This window comes from Humulus lupulus, chromosome 1 (genome assembly GCF_963169125.1).
Source record: "Humulus lupulus chromosome 1, drHumLupu1.1, whole genome shotgun sequence".
Taxonomy (NCBI): Eukaryota; Viridiplantae; Streptophyta; class Magnoliopsida; order Rosales; family Cannabaceae; genus Humulus; species Humulus lupulus.
In genome coordinates, this window is record NC_084793.1 from 140,596,728 (window position 1) to 140,612,454 (window position 15,727).

A 15,727-nucleotide genomic window follows, 5' to 3' on the forward strand; every position below is an offset into this window, starting at 1 on the left:
AACAACTTAAACCTAAAACTCATGTTCCAATGGTTCTCGGCCATTATAAAGGAGACATGAATAGGGATTTGGTTATTCGAGATCATGTTAGGTCAACCAATATTTATGAGTTGGGTTTCAAACCCCTGGACCATATAGGTCCGGCCTAGGACTGGGCTTTGGCCTTGCGTCCTATTGGCTTTTGAACCTCCGGACCAAGTGTGTCTGGGTTAGGTCTGAGCTTTTAGCCTTGCGCCCTATTTTGTTTTGAAACCCCCAGACCATGTATGTCTGGGTTAGGACTGGGCTTCGAGCCCGGTGCCTTATTGGGATTTGAACCCCTCGGACCATGTATGTTTGGGTTACGACTAGCTTTGAGCCTTTCGTCCTATTGGGTTTTGAACCCCTCGGACCATGTATGTCTGAGTTAGGATTGGGCTTTGAGCCTTGCATCCTATTGGGTTTCGAATCCTCCGGACCATGTACATCCGGGTTAGGACTGAGCTTTGAGTCTTGCATCCTATTGGGTTTTAAACTCCCCGAACCATGTACGTCCGGGTTAAGGCTAGGATTTGAGCCTTTCATCCTATTTTGTTGGGAGTTGGGTTTTGCACTTCCAGTCTGTACGAGTCTGGATCAGGACTAAGCTTTGAGCTTTGCATCCTGTTTTGTCTTTATTCCTGGACTTACTTGTATAGATGGTCATACTCTCCCAAGTGATCGAAGAGTGTAGTCTTAGGTCACTTGTTTGTGTAAAAATTTAAGATGGATGTGAACTTTTTCTTTCCTTACAACATTTATTTATGATGTTTTGTATACACCATTTTTATTAAATAAGAAATTACCCTGGGTCATACATCGTTAAAAGGAAGAAATATTAGGAAGGAAAAAACAACAGAATCAAATCCTCCCGACTACCGATAGTACTGGTGGAGGTGTTCTGCGTTCCAGGCCCTTTGGACCTTTGTTTCGTCTAGTCGCCTTAAGCAATACGTTCCCTGACATACTTTGTTTTGGATTTCATAGGGTCATTTCCAATTTTATTTTAGAAAACCCCACTCCTGGATCTTGGATTGCAGGGAAGACTCTTCTAAGGACTAGATCGTCGGTTTTGAATTTCCGGCTCTTAACTTAATAGTTAAAGTGCCTGGCGATCTTTCCCTGGTACATCTTCAGCTACACCTGCGATTCTTCCTGGATCTCTTCAATTAGATCTAAGGATTCTTGGAGTAAGGTGTGGTTCTGGGCGGAATCATATGTGTCTCATCTATGAGAAGGGACCGTTGTTTCTATTGGGATGAGTGCTTCACATCCGTACAACATTGAATAGGGAGTTTGTCTGGTTGACATTCTTTTTGTGGTCCAGTATGCCCACAGGACACGGGACACTTGCTCAACCTTCTTCCGCTGCATGGCGTCCCAGAGAGGGGACCTAACTCTGATCCCGAACTGGAGAGCCACCAGGCGCTTTCCGTCATCCACTTTAGTTTTCGAGGCTTCCTCCGTGAAGCGTTGGATGTAAGCCCTGATGGTCTCAGTGGGATGTTGTTTGACATTGCCCAGTGCGCTGATTTGCATGTCCATTTTCATGGCGGCCACAAATTTCTTACGGAACGCTGACTGCATTCCGGACCAAGATTGGATTGATCCCGGCTTGAGTCTTTTCCACGACTCTTCTGCGGGTCCAGCCAGAGTAATCGAGAAATATAAGCACTTGTCGTTGTCACAAACATGAGCCATGGTCATCAAGCGGTCGTAGCGGGACAAATGGTCCCTGGGGTCCGCGTTCCCGGTGTAGGCGGGTAGGTTCAGCATCTTGAACCCCTTTGGTAGTACCATATCCAGGATGTGTTTGGTACATGGTTCCTTTTCCTCCTCTTCGGAATCGAAGCCTCTGCCTTCTTGTTTCCAGACCAAGCGGTCTGTGACCTTCTTAAGAGTGGCCAACTATTCCATGAACTTTTTGGCCATTCCATTGTCCAGGGGGACTCTCTCGTTCCTCCTGTCATTGAGGTTATTTGTCAAATCGCCTCCTCGGGGGCGAATCTTTTCTTTGTAGGCTCGCTCCTTTCGGGCATTAACTTCACATTTGTGCCCTCCGTGATCTTTGTTCACGGGGCTCTGGGATAGAAGCGTCGTTCCTATTCGTCCTGTCTAGGGACATTCTGGGACTTGACACCCTATGGGCGCTTCCCCTGTGGATCGCTCGGATGATCCCGTCCTGGGATAGGATTCATCCGTTCTTTCCCAGGGATTTGCCCTGGGTTGACCCCAGTTTTTGGAACGGGACGATCTTTCTTCTGGGAGTTTGTTTTTCCCACAAGATCGGCCACTCTGGCTTTTCATTTCTCCTGAGTAGGATTCGACGGGCTGGCTTTGGGAAGTGGTCCCGGAGGAGGGATCATGCTAGTGTTGTTAGGAACGCCAGTCTTGATCGGTGGGACAGGCGGCTGCATTTCTGGAGGCAGAACGGATGAGGGATTAGCTGCCAGTCCTTGGGCAGCAATGAAGGCTTAAAGAGCCAGGAGGGATTCTTGTGTCTGGCAGGTGGCTTCTTTTTGTTCAGTGATCCTGGCTTTTTGATCCAGGACCTGTTGTCTCAAGTGCACCATCTCTGGGCCCTCCTGTTCGGGCTCCATATTCATTTCTTCAGGATCGATGAGGTTTTTGGCCTCATGATCCTCGTATTCCCCTTCATCTTCCTTGTAATAGCCTTCGTCGTAGTCACCCCCATCCCCGAAGTTTTGGGACTCGTCGGGCAGAGGCCCCTGATAAGGCGTATCCTCAGGTTGGTCTTAAGGAAATGGTTTATCGGGCAATGGTTCTCCATTGTCTTGATGTTGCTGGTGAGCAGGATCAAACACAGTATGTCTAGTGTTCACCATTTTTGCAGATGTTCGAGATTGACTCAAGCTTTCTTCGGCTCTCAATGAAAGCACCAAAATGTTTACCGAGTTTTTCAGAAACTAGAAAAAGATTAAGAAATAAGAGCTAGGAAGAAAGGATCAAAGATAAACAAACAAATTTTTTACGTGGTTGGGGTATTAATGAGCCTTATTCCATAAGTCTATTGTATTAGATTTTAGAGAGCTCTTGACAATAGAGTTTTATGCAAGTTTTAGCAGAGTGATTGCTTACAAGAGAAAAAATTGGAACTCTGCTATAGTGCACAACTGATCCTATTTATAGGCAGTCAGGTGCAATGGGCTTGGGTCGAATTAATCCCAGCCCAATAGGGATGTAATCACAGTTTACTCGCTAATGGAGTCATAATACAAAGGATATTTCTTAATAAAACATATTAATGAGGGCCCATTAGGCCGGCTTGGGCAAAGCCAAGCCTTACAAATGCCAATAGTACGTAACCTCAGACTGGTCCGTGTGGGCTTCTAAGGGGATCCTTGGGGACAGTATCTGTCAGAGTAGTGGCAGTACTGTTTTCTAGGAATAGCGTACGTTCCCACTACATGAAAATGGGGTCTTTACCTACCAATTGTAAGTGTAGGTAAAACTAGCCTAATGGTGGGTAATATGGTTTACCTACCAATATTGAATTGGTAGAGATTGGTAGGTATAGGTTAGTGGGGAAAGAGTCTTTACCTACACTTATTAATACTGGTAGGTAAAAGAATCAGTGGACCCCTCTAAGTTATAAATCAATTGATGAGTCAGCAGATGACGTGTTTGATGATGTGGCATCCTACATGTCTGCTGACATGGTTTCCATAGTTTATGTGTCTGATGATGTGGCATCCTGCATGGCATACATCAATACCGCCACTTGGCATCTTGTGGTTGCTCCACGTGTCAGACAATAATTTGTCCACGTACTACAAGAAATTGGAATGATTGTGTTACTTATCCCCTTTTTATCGGTTATGTGGCACTAAATGATTGGTCCACGTAACATGTTGTAGTATACTTATTTTTACCTACACTTATTTATTTGTGAGTAAATATTCTATTTCTATGTAGGTAATTTTAATTATATATATAAATTTTATTTAATATAAATAATAAATTAAAGTAATTAATTTGAAAAATATTTAACATTATTAATCAAATAAATTATTTAACTTTAATAAAAAAAAATAAGCAAACATATATTATACAATATTCATTGCTTATTAAGAAGCACATTTCAGAAAAAAAAATATCTATACATTATTTTTAGGTCATTGAAAACTCAATAATGTCATTTTTCTTAACATTCTTCCTATTCTTCACTTTGGGATCATTGCATGAGAGCCTCCTTTTCTCTAACTGAACTTATTGTGAATGTCGATGATGACTTTGGGAGGTGGACACCGACAATGGCCGGAGGTGGGGTTCGAATTGGCGCCAGTGAGAAGGACTTTATAATAAATTTCAGCAAAATAAATATCCCAAATTTAATCATCATAAGGATTTCAGAATATATATAACTTATTATTATCGGCATTTACGACACTTGAGATACCAACATATATTAAAAATAAAAATAAAATATGAGGACATCAAGTGTCATAATCACCAACATAAAATAAGTATATTTATTCTTGAACATCATAGGCCAAAATAATTCAAAGTAACAATGACACATACAACAACAAATTGCCTAAGAATAAATCAGTATACAAAAATATGGTGATATGAAACACTAAAGAACTAAACACAACGAACCAGAGCAACAAAAAAGGATCCATACATATTATAAAAAATTACCTCAAACAGAGCATAAAAAAAATTGCCTCAGAACAATCAATCATCATAAACCCTTCAAATTATTAGGGATTTAATCAACATAAATCATAAAAGTTACATCAAAGCCACCAAGCCAACAATCCAAAACTCATAAAGCCACAAATTTGAAATTAACTCTTAAAGCCACCACAAGTAAATTTAATCGCACAATAAAATCAAAGAACATATCAAAAACATACTAACAAACAAGATCATGAACTAAGACAAAACCAGTCTATGACCTTAGACAAAAACAAAATAGGAAAATACAACTCAAAGCCTCAGAACAGATGACAAGCAGCTTTGGATTGACCAGTGGCGATGGCTAAATATGCAGATTGGCTCAATATATGGAGAGAGCTAGAGGCCAAGGGTGTTACAAAATTTAATTAATAAAATATCCTCAAATTTAATCATCATAAGGATTTCAGAAAAAAGAAAGCAATATGAATTTTTATGGGCATTTACAACACTTGGTTAGCAACATATATTAAAAACACACGAGCACACCAAGTCTCATAATCGCCAACATAAACTAATCATACTTATTATTCAAATATCATTGGCAAAATATCTAAAAAAACACATAAATCTTCAAAATAGATCATAAACCATACTCTAAAGCGATTAAAATATAGACCAGACACACAAATATCTTACACTTATCCTCATAATACCAACCAACAAGCTAAAAATCAGATTCAAACACATGTTTATATACACATTGTTTATTATTAGAAAGACTCTTCAAATAGATACAAACAAAGATATTTCACAACAACATAATAACAAGCTTTTCAAAATATATCATAAATAATATTGAAACAAATTGACAAGTCATATTCAAACTTGTATAAATCTCACAATAATTAAACTCAAAATTCCAACTAACAAACTTTAAATGGAACAAAGAAGATAAACACAGAATAGTAAGAAACTATATGAGATCGATCTAAGATAACCACAACAAAATTATACCAAATTCGAGTCTTTTCTTAATATCAATATTAAACATAATACCAATTCTTAGTTTGTCTGCATAAACTTTAAGCTTCTATTTCAGTGTGACTAACTTCCAACTTAGAAAAACTACTAATAGGCAATAAGTACACTTATTCTTGAACATCATAGGCAAAAAAAAAATTAAAGTAATAATGAAATAAATTGTAAAACACACTCCAATTGGATTAAAAAACAGATTGAAAATTTCATTTATGCTTTAGAAAAACACTTGAGATTAATGCAAAACTTTGGAAACATAGCAGCAAATAAATAAATAGAATCAGTGCTTAACTATTAAAAAAAAAATCATCCTTAGTCAATTTCTTCAACTATAATATGAAATCAAAACTTCTATACCTTAAAATTAATATAAAATCTGAAACATGAATAAAGAAATTGTGTCTTCAATATGCATAAATATATCAATATCTTAAACAAAGTCCTGAGAAACCAAATATCCAAATATGAAAACAAATTTCAGAAACAAAGTACCCAACCCGCCAAACATCTAAATCTGAGTACAGGAAGAAAGAACTAGATTCACCAATGTATTAAACTTATCAAACTAATCTATTCATATCTTATACTCACATCAAAACCAAACTAAATTCTTATTTAGAGTAAAAGGCAAAGTCTGAATGAATAGATCATGCATGAATGCACATAGAACAAACCATACAAATAAATAGCAAGCTGAAAAGCAAGTTGTAAACCAAACTAGACCATACAAGCAAACAGAGAAAAATACACAAAATTCTTAACACACTTAAAGACTAAACACACATTGCAAATACTAAACACCTAAACCATATTAAATCTAAGTCATATACTAATACACATTGCAAATAACAATCAAAGGGCCTCAGAACAATGCACCATCATTAATCCTTCAGAACATTGGGGATTTAATCAAAATGAATCATAACAATATACCTAAAAGGCAACCAACCAACAATATGAAACTCAAAGCCACCAAACGATCGAGCCAACAATCTGAAACGCACAAAGACATAGCCAAGTGTATCAAAAATTTCATACCACCCAAGCAAGCAAACTGATAACAATCTCTATATGGTGCCCCTGTCAAAACTGAACAACAATCTCAATATATGGTGCCCCTGTCAAAACCGAATAACAATCACAACAAGGATAAAATAAAACAAAGGATAACAACCATTAATTTAAACACAATTTAAACAAAACCATACCCATAGAAAAAATCGAAACCAGGAAGTCGTTTCAGGGGCTGAGACGGAGATTCAAAAATTCAGAGAAGGGAGTCAGCGATTCAAAGATGGAGGTGTCAATAGGGGCTAAGACAACTTGACAATGGAGGCAAATATTCAGATTTGGAGGCGGTGGCAGTAGCTAAGAGTACTCGTCGGAGGGAGGCAGCAACCACTTTTCTGGGTTTCACATAATGAAGACTGAAGAAACACAAACAGAGAAAGCACCAACCCGATTCCACAGAGAGATGATCCAGAGATATTGTAGTAGAGGATGAAGGGATTAAGCCGAGTGAGGAGTAGAGGATGAAGGGATGGCAGATCGACCATCTCGTATGGAATAAAGAAGAGATGAGAGTGCTGCTGAAGAGAAAAGACAAGAGGGTTAGGGCTAAAGAATGAAGAGATGTGCGACGTGAGGATAGGGTTAGAGAGATAGATGTATTAGGTTTATAAATTATAAACCTTAAATAAAAAAATTAAATATTACTTTTTTTAAATAAATAAATAAATAATATTATTAGTGCCGCATGTACATCCACATGTATCTCTCATTTGACATGTCAGTTTATTTAATACACATCAGCAAACACATCACCACTTAAAAAATTTATGTTAAAACTGGAGGGAAAAATAAGCGGTAGTGATAACAAAATTTCCCTCCAAACTTATTCGCAGGTAAACTCATTACCTACTAATACTAATGGTAAGTAATGGTATTTTTTATATCCTTGCACTATATCTATAAGAATTACCTACTAATAATCGGTTACAATAAATAAGCGTAGGTAAAAGATATCTTTAGCTACCAATAAATATATGTAGGTAAAGGTCAGATTTGTTGTAGTGTCCATGCGTAACCTCTTCTGCAGGTTAGTTGAGGAGACCAACTTCCCTGTTTCTTGGGGACATGTCAGCATCAGGGAAGATCCAACATGCCCTATCTGGACGTCTGGTCCGAGTTCCTTTACTAATATCTTGGTTCATTTACTGGAGTCCTGGTTCGCTCACCAAGAGGGGTTCATTCTTGACAAGGTCTATTCCCAAACTAGCAAGCTTGCTACCTCTATTGGTATCCCGGAGGATACGGATTGGTTGGGGCCGAGAAGATGAGTTGGGCCTGCATCTTGGTCCCAGTTCCCTTGTTATGGTTGCACCCATCAAATATTGTTGGGCTCATTGACTATTGGGTCGTTAGGACTTTCTTCTTCTCTGTTCTTCGGCATCAGGATGGGCCTAGATCTCTTTGAGGGAGCCCATGGACCCATTGCGTCATGCCACGTGTCCCGAGGGGAAAACAGGGACAACAACAACCTTTGCCCAAAAGCTTATTTCCCCCTATCTCAAGCACTAAGGGGTTCTCTCGATATTGAAAATAGCTCTCTGGAATAATCAAGCCTTTTGGTGTATTTCTAGCCAAGTGCTCTAATGGATAGAAATAGAGTTGTCTTACAAGTGAGCATTATGCTTCTATTTGTAGAGTTTTGAGACACCCTTTGAATTTCAAATTTCACCAACCTTACTGGTTGTTACCAATGATTAATTGGAATTTTATGGAATTAAAAATGATTTTGGGGAGTTACTTGGGGTGTTAGAACCGTTTAAAGTGGAAAAAATGGTTGAAAATTGGTTGAACGGATCTCTAGCCACGACCACTAGCAAGCCTGGTCGCGGCCATGGCTCGCTCTCTCCTAGGCCGCAGCCACCAATGGTCCTGGCCGTGGCCAGAGGCCATTTTCACTAAAAAATGTCAATTTTCCAAAATGGTCCAAAACGTCCCCAAATCCTTTGCCACATGATTTTGTAACCTCCAAACACCTAATGGGAATTAAAAACATGTCTCCAACAACCTTATTTCATAATGACTTTGTGAAATCCAATCTCAAATGTGTAACATACAATCTACACACTATTGGGTAATATTTGGGAATCACAAATTTGTAATTGATTTTGTAACTCCAAAATATGTCACATTTTGGCACACACATGTGTCCAATTTTGTGACTCTCAATAATATGTTACAAAGTGTGACAAATCATATTTGTGTGACAAATCACATTTTGTCATATTATTTAATCTAACATTATATTATATGAAATAATATAACAAAAGAAAGAGGGGTTGAGGGAGTTTGGGAGAGGAAGAAATTAGTTAATAGGAGGAGTATTTTGACAAAAAAAATAATTGGTGGTATACATATATAATAATTATTAAAGTGGACATGTTGAAAAAATACACTATATAAATGGTCAAATTTTCCTTTAAATAATGGAGTAAAAATTATACATTGATGTACCACGTACACCCCATAATCATTTTCCTTTATCTATTAATAATAGTGAAATTTCGCCATGTTTTTCTGCCTCATCTGTTTATGCAAAGGGTACATCTGGACCATTCACATAGTCTAATAGTTCATAATTAATTTCAACATTCTCTATCTCTTCAGACATTAATATAAATATATGTCTATCGCGTTTCAGTAGTAGTGGAATCTGCCAAAAGTACTACTATAATTTACTCTTACTTTTATGTATGGGAAATTTACGTGATTCACAATTTTCATTTGTACTATAACTTTTATTCGATGGCACAATAATTTTTTCAAATATACGGTGGCATGGGAATTTTTTTAAATATACACTTCATATTACTTTTTTTTTACTATGTTCTTCGATCAACACCGACTGTCTTTTCTGAAGAAGATGAAGAGGCGAGCCAACGAACCGATGCACCCACATGTATTCATTTCTCCTCCATCCCTTTGTGATGTGGTCCTTTAAAGGCAGGAGGGTTCAATGTTGTTGCAGATAAAGCCATCTTTTGTGTTGAATTCCGAGTCATCTAGCAGTCAATTTCTTGTTTTTGATGTAGATTTATTGGGTGTGAGGGGTTGGAGTAAGCTTTGCTTAGATTTAAACTATCTCAATATCATCATGAACCATCTTCGTCTCCAGCTTCTTTAAAAAAAAGTAATTAAAGTGCAGAGAAAATAGAAGGAAAAGAAATTATGACATTGGTTTTGAAAAACGGCAGCACACTTATTATTATTATTATTATTGAAAGTACTATTACTTTTAATATTTATTTGATTAAGAAATTACACAAAAATTGAGCCAACTACACGTAATATATACAATATCACATGAAATACTGCATGTCAAATATTTGGAGCAACACCTAGCTCTACCACCAATATCGCATGCATTAGTACACATCCATTTTATATAAACAGTTTATTATTTTATTTTTAAAAACTTTTCATATTAATTATTGTATATATATGTGTGTTTTTTAAGTAGGAGCGAATGAGATGATAGTGATTGGTGTATATATATGTGTTGCTACATTTATTATTTTATGTGTTTTATGATTTAGTTTATTTATTGCAAAAATTTAGAAACAATTGTTGGTTCAAGTTTTGTTTTATTTTTTAGTTGTTGCGAGGGTTATTTTTTTAGTTTGGATATATATTTAATTTCTGAGATATATTTTATGTTGATATAACAGTTTAGGCTTATTTTTTTGTAGTGCTAGTTGTTTTTTCAGTTGATTTCGTTGTTTTGAAGTATATTTTAAGTATTTTTTTGACACATTTTAATACCTAGTAGATATAAGTTTCTTTTAAGTGTAATTTTGATATAATTTAAGTTTATTATAAGTATGTGTTGGGTTGATTTTAATTTTTTTTTAAGTTTAATTAAAATATGTGTTTTTAATGATATTTTGCAGTTGATTTTTAGTTATTTTATGAATATGTTTAGTTCTTCGTATATTTTGGATTGATTTTTAGCTGAGAATATTTTTTGTTTAATTTTTTATTGAGTTATACTTTGGGTTTATATCTATATTTTGAAAAATAATCCTTGTGTTTAATGGTATTGTTTTTCAAGTTGTTTTTTAGTTTATTTTTTGTATATATTTAATTTTTTTTATGATATATTTTGAGTTGACACATTTAAAATGGAGGGATAAGTTTTTTCGATTTATTTTTGTAGTTTATTTTGGGTTGATGCAATGAATTGATGTCTAATTGATTTATAATTACTTTTTAGCACTATATTGCTATGGGGTTGATGTCTAGTTTATTTTACGTTGTTTTTCCAACATTGTTTGTTGTGGGGTTGATATCTAGTTGAAACCCTATTTTTGTAATTATGAAATTTTTAAATGGTATTTTTGAAAACTTAGGTAAGTAAAATTAAAAAAAAAATCAGACATTGTAAAAATGTAAAAAATATATAAAAATATTTATTTATGAAAAAACTATTTATGTATTAACTTATGATTATCAACTCTGTCATATTACCGACTAATTATTTTACAATATTAGCATTGAGTGAAGCTCCAATTTAATATTGTCCCAGAGAGTGTTGTTGTTCATCCTGATGACGACGAACAACAACACGAGCTAATGCAGCGCCTCCCAATTAGGAGGTATTACAAAAGTTGGTACTCAATAGTATTTGTAGAGCATCTCTCAACTGAGAGTTGCACAACAACTCCACACAATTTATCAATCGGGTTATCCTGCATTTTCCAAAAAAAATAAAAATAAGAACTCAAATTTAAATATTAAAATTAAAAGTACAAAATCTATTATAAATATTATATTATTTTTTATAAGCACCTATAAAACTCGTATTTTTTATGTGCATAATTTCAACAAAAAATTATATATAATTTCTTAATAATAATAATATAATAAATTCATATATGTTCCATATATAAAAAAATTATATCTAGATATATGCTTTTTTATAGTTTTTTTTCTTTTTCTTTTTTGTATCTTTTGTTCAAAAAATTTAATTTTCTTTACCACTTTATATTCTAATTATCTATCAATTTTTCTTTCTTTCTTTTTTACAATTTCAATCTTAATTAATTTATATAATTTTATGGTAAGTTATTGTGTACAACTTTGTTTTTTAAAAAAAAAAATATACATATTTTGTAGATCAAATATTTATATTAGTTTGTTTTCTTTTTTCTTTCTCTCTCTTTTTAAAGAAACGAATGATTTCATAGGTCAAGAGACAAATCCTTATATATTCAATGAGTATTACAATCACTAATTCTCATCCAGCCACATAGACACATAGACGTAGATTCATCTAGAATACTAAGGGCAACTTTAACCGGACTACAAAATAACAAATATAGTGCCAAAAATGCACAAAATCAAATCTAACCCAACTACATTTATCCCACCATTATGCTGTCAAGCTACAGTACCCCACCAAATATGGTGGAGTACTGTAGCAACGACAAATTTTTTTTTTTACTGTTTTGCTTTTCATATTAGTATTTATTAATAAATATATATGTATATTATTTTATATACAAGATAAAATAATAACGAATATACATTTTGGTGTAATTTTTTTGGTTGTGGTTGGAATGGAAAAAAAATATGGTGCTAAGATTTCTTAGTTTTGATGTTGGTGCAACACCATATATGATGTTATGGGTTGGAGATAGCCTAAGCCATCTCAAAATCTAAGCATTGTCAATCAATTGGACCACTAGATTCCCTCATAAATAATAATAATAATAATAAGGGTCATCTTAGCTGACAAAGTGATGGAACCACCTTATCATCACCAATAGTAGGTACAAAGCACTATCAATATAATGGTTTAAAAATAGTCATAAACATGGGAGGTTATTAAAAAATGATAAAAAAAAATACAAAAACAAAAAATAAAAAATAAAAACCAGAGCAACACCGGATCCGTCCACCTTGAGGGACAACCCCCGTGCACCAAGCCCCCATTGAACTAGATCCAAAATGGCACGGACTCCCACCACCCACACCACCGCCGACCAACCAAACAAGCCACACCATCAACTGCAGGTGAAAAAAATTCCTCTGCCTATACCCACAACCCTATCCCCCAACTAGACCCATGAGTGCCCTACTGCAACCATCCGGAGCAAGAAAGACTGCCACACGAAGAACACCTCACACACATTCGGACCCAGTTGCACCCACCCACAAACCACCAGTCTTTACCCCTCACGCCCCACGAACCCCACCTTACACAATCCCTCTCAGCTAGAACAAGCCTAGACGTAGTGCCAAACAACATGCAGTGGCCCCCTGGCCAAGAGAAAAGAAATATCCTAATTGGTGCTAGGGTTTTGACGGAGATGTCAATTTCTTTTTAAGCATGTTTTTTTTTCAATTATAATAAGATGAAAGTAAAAAAAAGTATTATATATGTAAGACAACTCTCCTATAGGGGCTTCACTTTAAGCCCTATCGGTGGGGCTCTCAGTGTTCTCGACTCGTGAACAGTTTTCGCCGTGATTTTTTTTTTTGACTGTGTATATTGTAGTAATTTAGAGCTTTCTGCAAATTTTCAGAAATTTCTGAATAATTTACAGTACCAAAAACTAAGTTCAAACATGTTGTTGCATGCATGACTAATTTTTTTATGCGAGTGGAAAGCAACATGTTTGAACCTAATTTTTGGTACTGTAAACTATTTGGAACACTACAAGAAATTCCATTATTAGCGGCGGGGGACTCTGCTGCTAATAATGTCCACATCCGCCGCTAATACCCTTTAGCGGCGGGCCTCCGCCGCTAATACACCGTGCCTAAAAAGGTGTCGCTAATAATGATTATTAGCGGCGGACTGACACACCCGCCGCTAATAATCAATTATTAGCGGCGGACATTAGCAATGGAACCCGCCGCTAATAACTATCTCCGAGGCATTATTATTAGCCGCGGGGTCCGCCGCTAATATTGTTTTATAATTTTTTTTAAATTAAATTTTAAATAAATTAATAAATTAATATTTATTAAATTTAATTGTTTTTAAAAATAATTTAACAAAAATAAACATTTAATTAATTTAAACATAACTAACATTAAAATTAATATAAATAGTTTTAATATTTATCAACCTAGTAAATATCACTATAGTCATTAAAAATAAATAAAGTATTAATTCAGTCCAAATATATAAACTAGTAACTAAAGAAAGTCATTAAGATTAATATTGAAATTGTCCTCATCTTCAACATTTTGGTTTGGCTGTGAGGACGACGGCTGTGACGGTGGCGGTGGTGGTGGCCGTGGCGGTGAGGGTGACGGCCGTGGCTGTGGCGGTGAAGGAATATAAGGTGGTTGTGATGATCGTCCGAGCGTGAGGTCCCCAAACAGATCTCGAGGCTGTGGTTGTGGCTGCGACCCGACTCCAACCTCCCAATATCTAACATTAGGTGGCAGAGGCTGCATCGATCCTCCTGGAAAATCGGTAAAACTAAAATGTAGTGGAGGAGACTGGGAAGAGGGTCCAAAAGTGTATTGGTTTTGATACTGAGGAGGTTGTTGCGACGACATATGTGGTGGATACATTGGGTGAGGCTGGTTCAGCTGCTGCGGCGGATACTGTGAAGGAGGCTGGAACTGCTGATGTGAAGGAGGCTGATACTGTTGTGAAAGAGGCTGAGAAGGCGAACCACCTTCGGATTGTGGTGGCAAATGCCTCTGCAGAAAACTGTCAAACATTGGGTCATACAGTTTACTGGGATGCACAGTTGTCGAAGTCTCAAACGTCTCACGAATTGCCTTCATCAGCAAAGCCATAACTCTCATATCTTCATTAGGCGAAGCAGCAATATTTGGTTGGGACTGACTTTGATCTGTAGAGCTAGAGGATGTCTTTTTTGCCTTCCCTTTTGCCCTATAACCCACTCCTCTTTGGTAGTCAGATCTCTCCCCGAGTACTTTACTTAGTATCTCGTATTGATCGACCGGGGACGAATCAACACCAGATACATTTAGAGATGCCTCACTCTGTTGTTGACTTTGCCTCTCATTCTGTGACCTCTCAACCTCAGCCGCCATTTTTTCCTGTATAAAGATAACATTATAAACAAAAATTAGAAACATTATAAACATTATAAACAAGAAAACAATACTATTCATTTACATAATCTTGTTGAGCTGCCTCATTGACAAAAGATTTTGTCGATTTTCTCATATGAGCATCCCTCCAAGTATCAACAACATGCGCATCCGGGTTCTCATATACAAATGTAAACAAAATGTTTCAGAATATGTTATTTTATAAAATTAAATTATCTTCACTTACATATTGGTGACGCTTAGCTGCCAACGAATTTGTGCCTTGTGTTGTTACATACTTCATTTGTCTTCTGTTTTCTTGATTTTTAGCGGAACGAGCCAAAAATATTTCGCTCAAGAACATTTCACAAATAAGCTGCCAAGCCTCCTTAGTGCATTGGCTAGGTGGCTTAGAGAGGACATTCTCCAAATCTTCTGGTCCAACATAATGATTTTTGAAGTGTCTATGTCTATAGTTCTTTCTCTCGCGATATCTTTCCCCCATCTCCTTGTTGAGAGTTGCCAGAACTGACTCACGTTGTGGATGACCGTCTATATTATAGTAATACTGCATTAAGAAAAAAAATATTAGATAACTTGTAAATAATGGAATTAAATAATGAAAAGTACAAGATTTGTAATTTTTTTACCCTCATATGATCAAGCACTTGATCCTTAAACTGTTGAGGTACATCAGCAAAATCCAAATAATGCCCCGGACACAAAATGGAAACTAGAGTGCCCAACATGCGAATTAAAGCTTGATCCTCCTGCCCAACCACTTTGTTGGTCACAGGATCAAGCTCTAGATCCAATGGTTTCCCAACTTTTTTCCTTCGTTCTTCAAGAACATTATTACTAGCAGGGCCACGACCTTTTCTTCTCGTCGGCGGGGCTTTAAAATTTATTAACAATAATCAGTATTAGTATTGAT

At 36.1% G+C, this 15,727-nt stretch overlaps 1 protein-coding gene across 1 annotated transcript; it reads right to left on the reverse strand.

The window, feature by feature from the left end:
* Positions 1-2,492: 2,492 nt before the first annotated feature.
* LOC133822702 (uncharacterized) lies at positions 2,493-14,972 on the reverse strand. The gene is made up of 5 exons (XM_062255136.1): positions 14,879-14,972; positions 14,378-14,799; positions 6,637-6,696; positions 6,061-6,079; positions 2,493-2,747 (listed from the first exon to the last, which is right to left on the reverse strand). Exons 1-5 carry the CDS (start codon positions 14,927-14,929, stop codon positions 2,493-2,495), a joined length of 807 nt encoding a protein of 268 aa, XP_062111120.1. The 5' UTR covers positions 14,930-14,972.
* Positions 14,973-15,727: the final 755 nt, after the last annotated feature.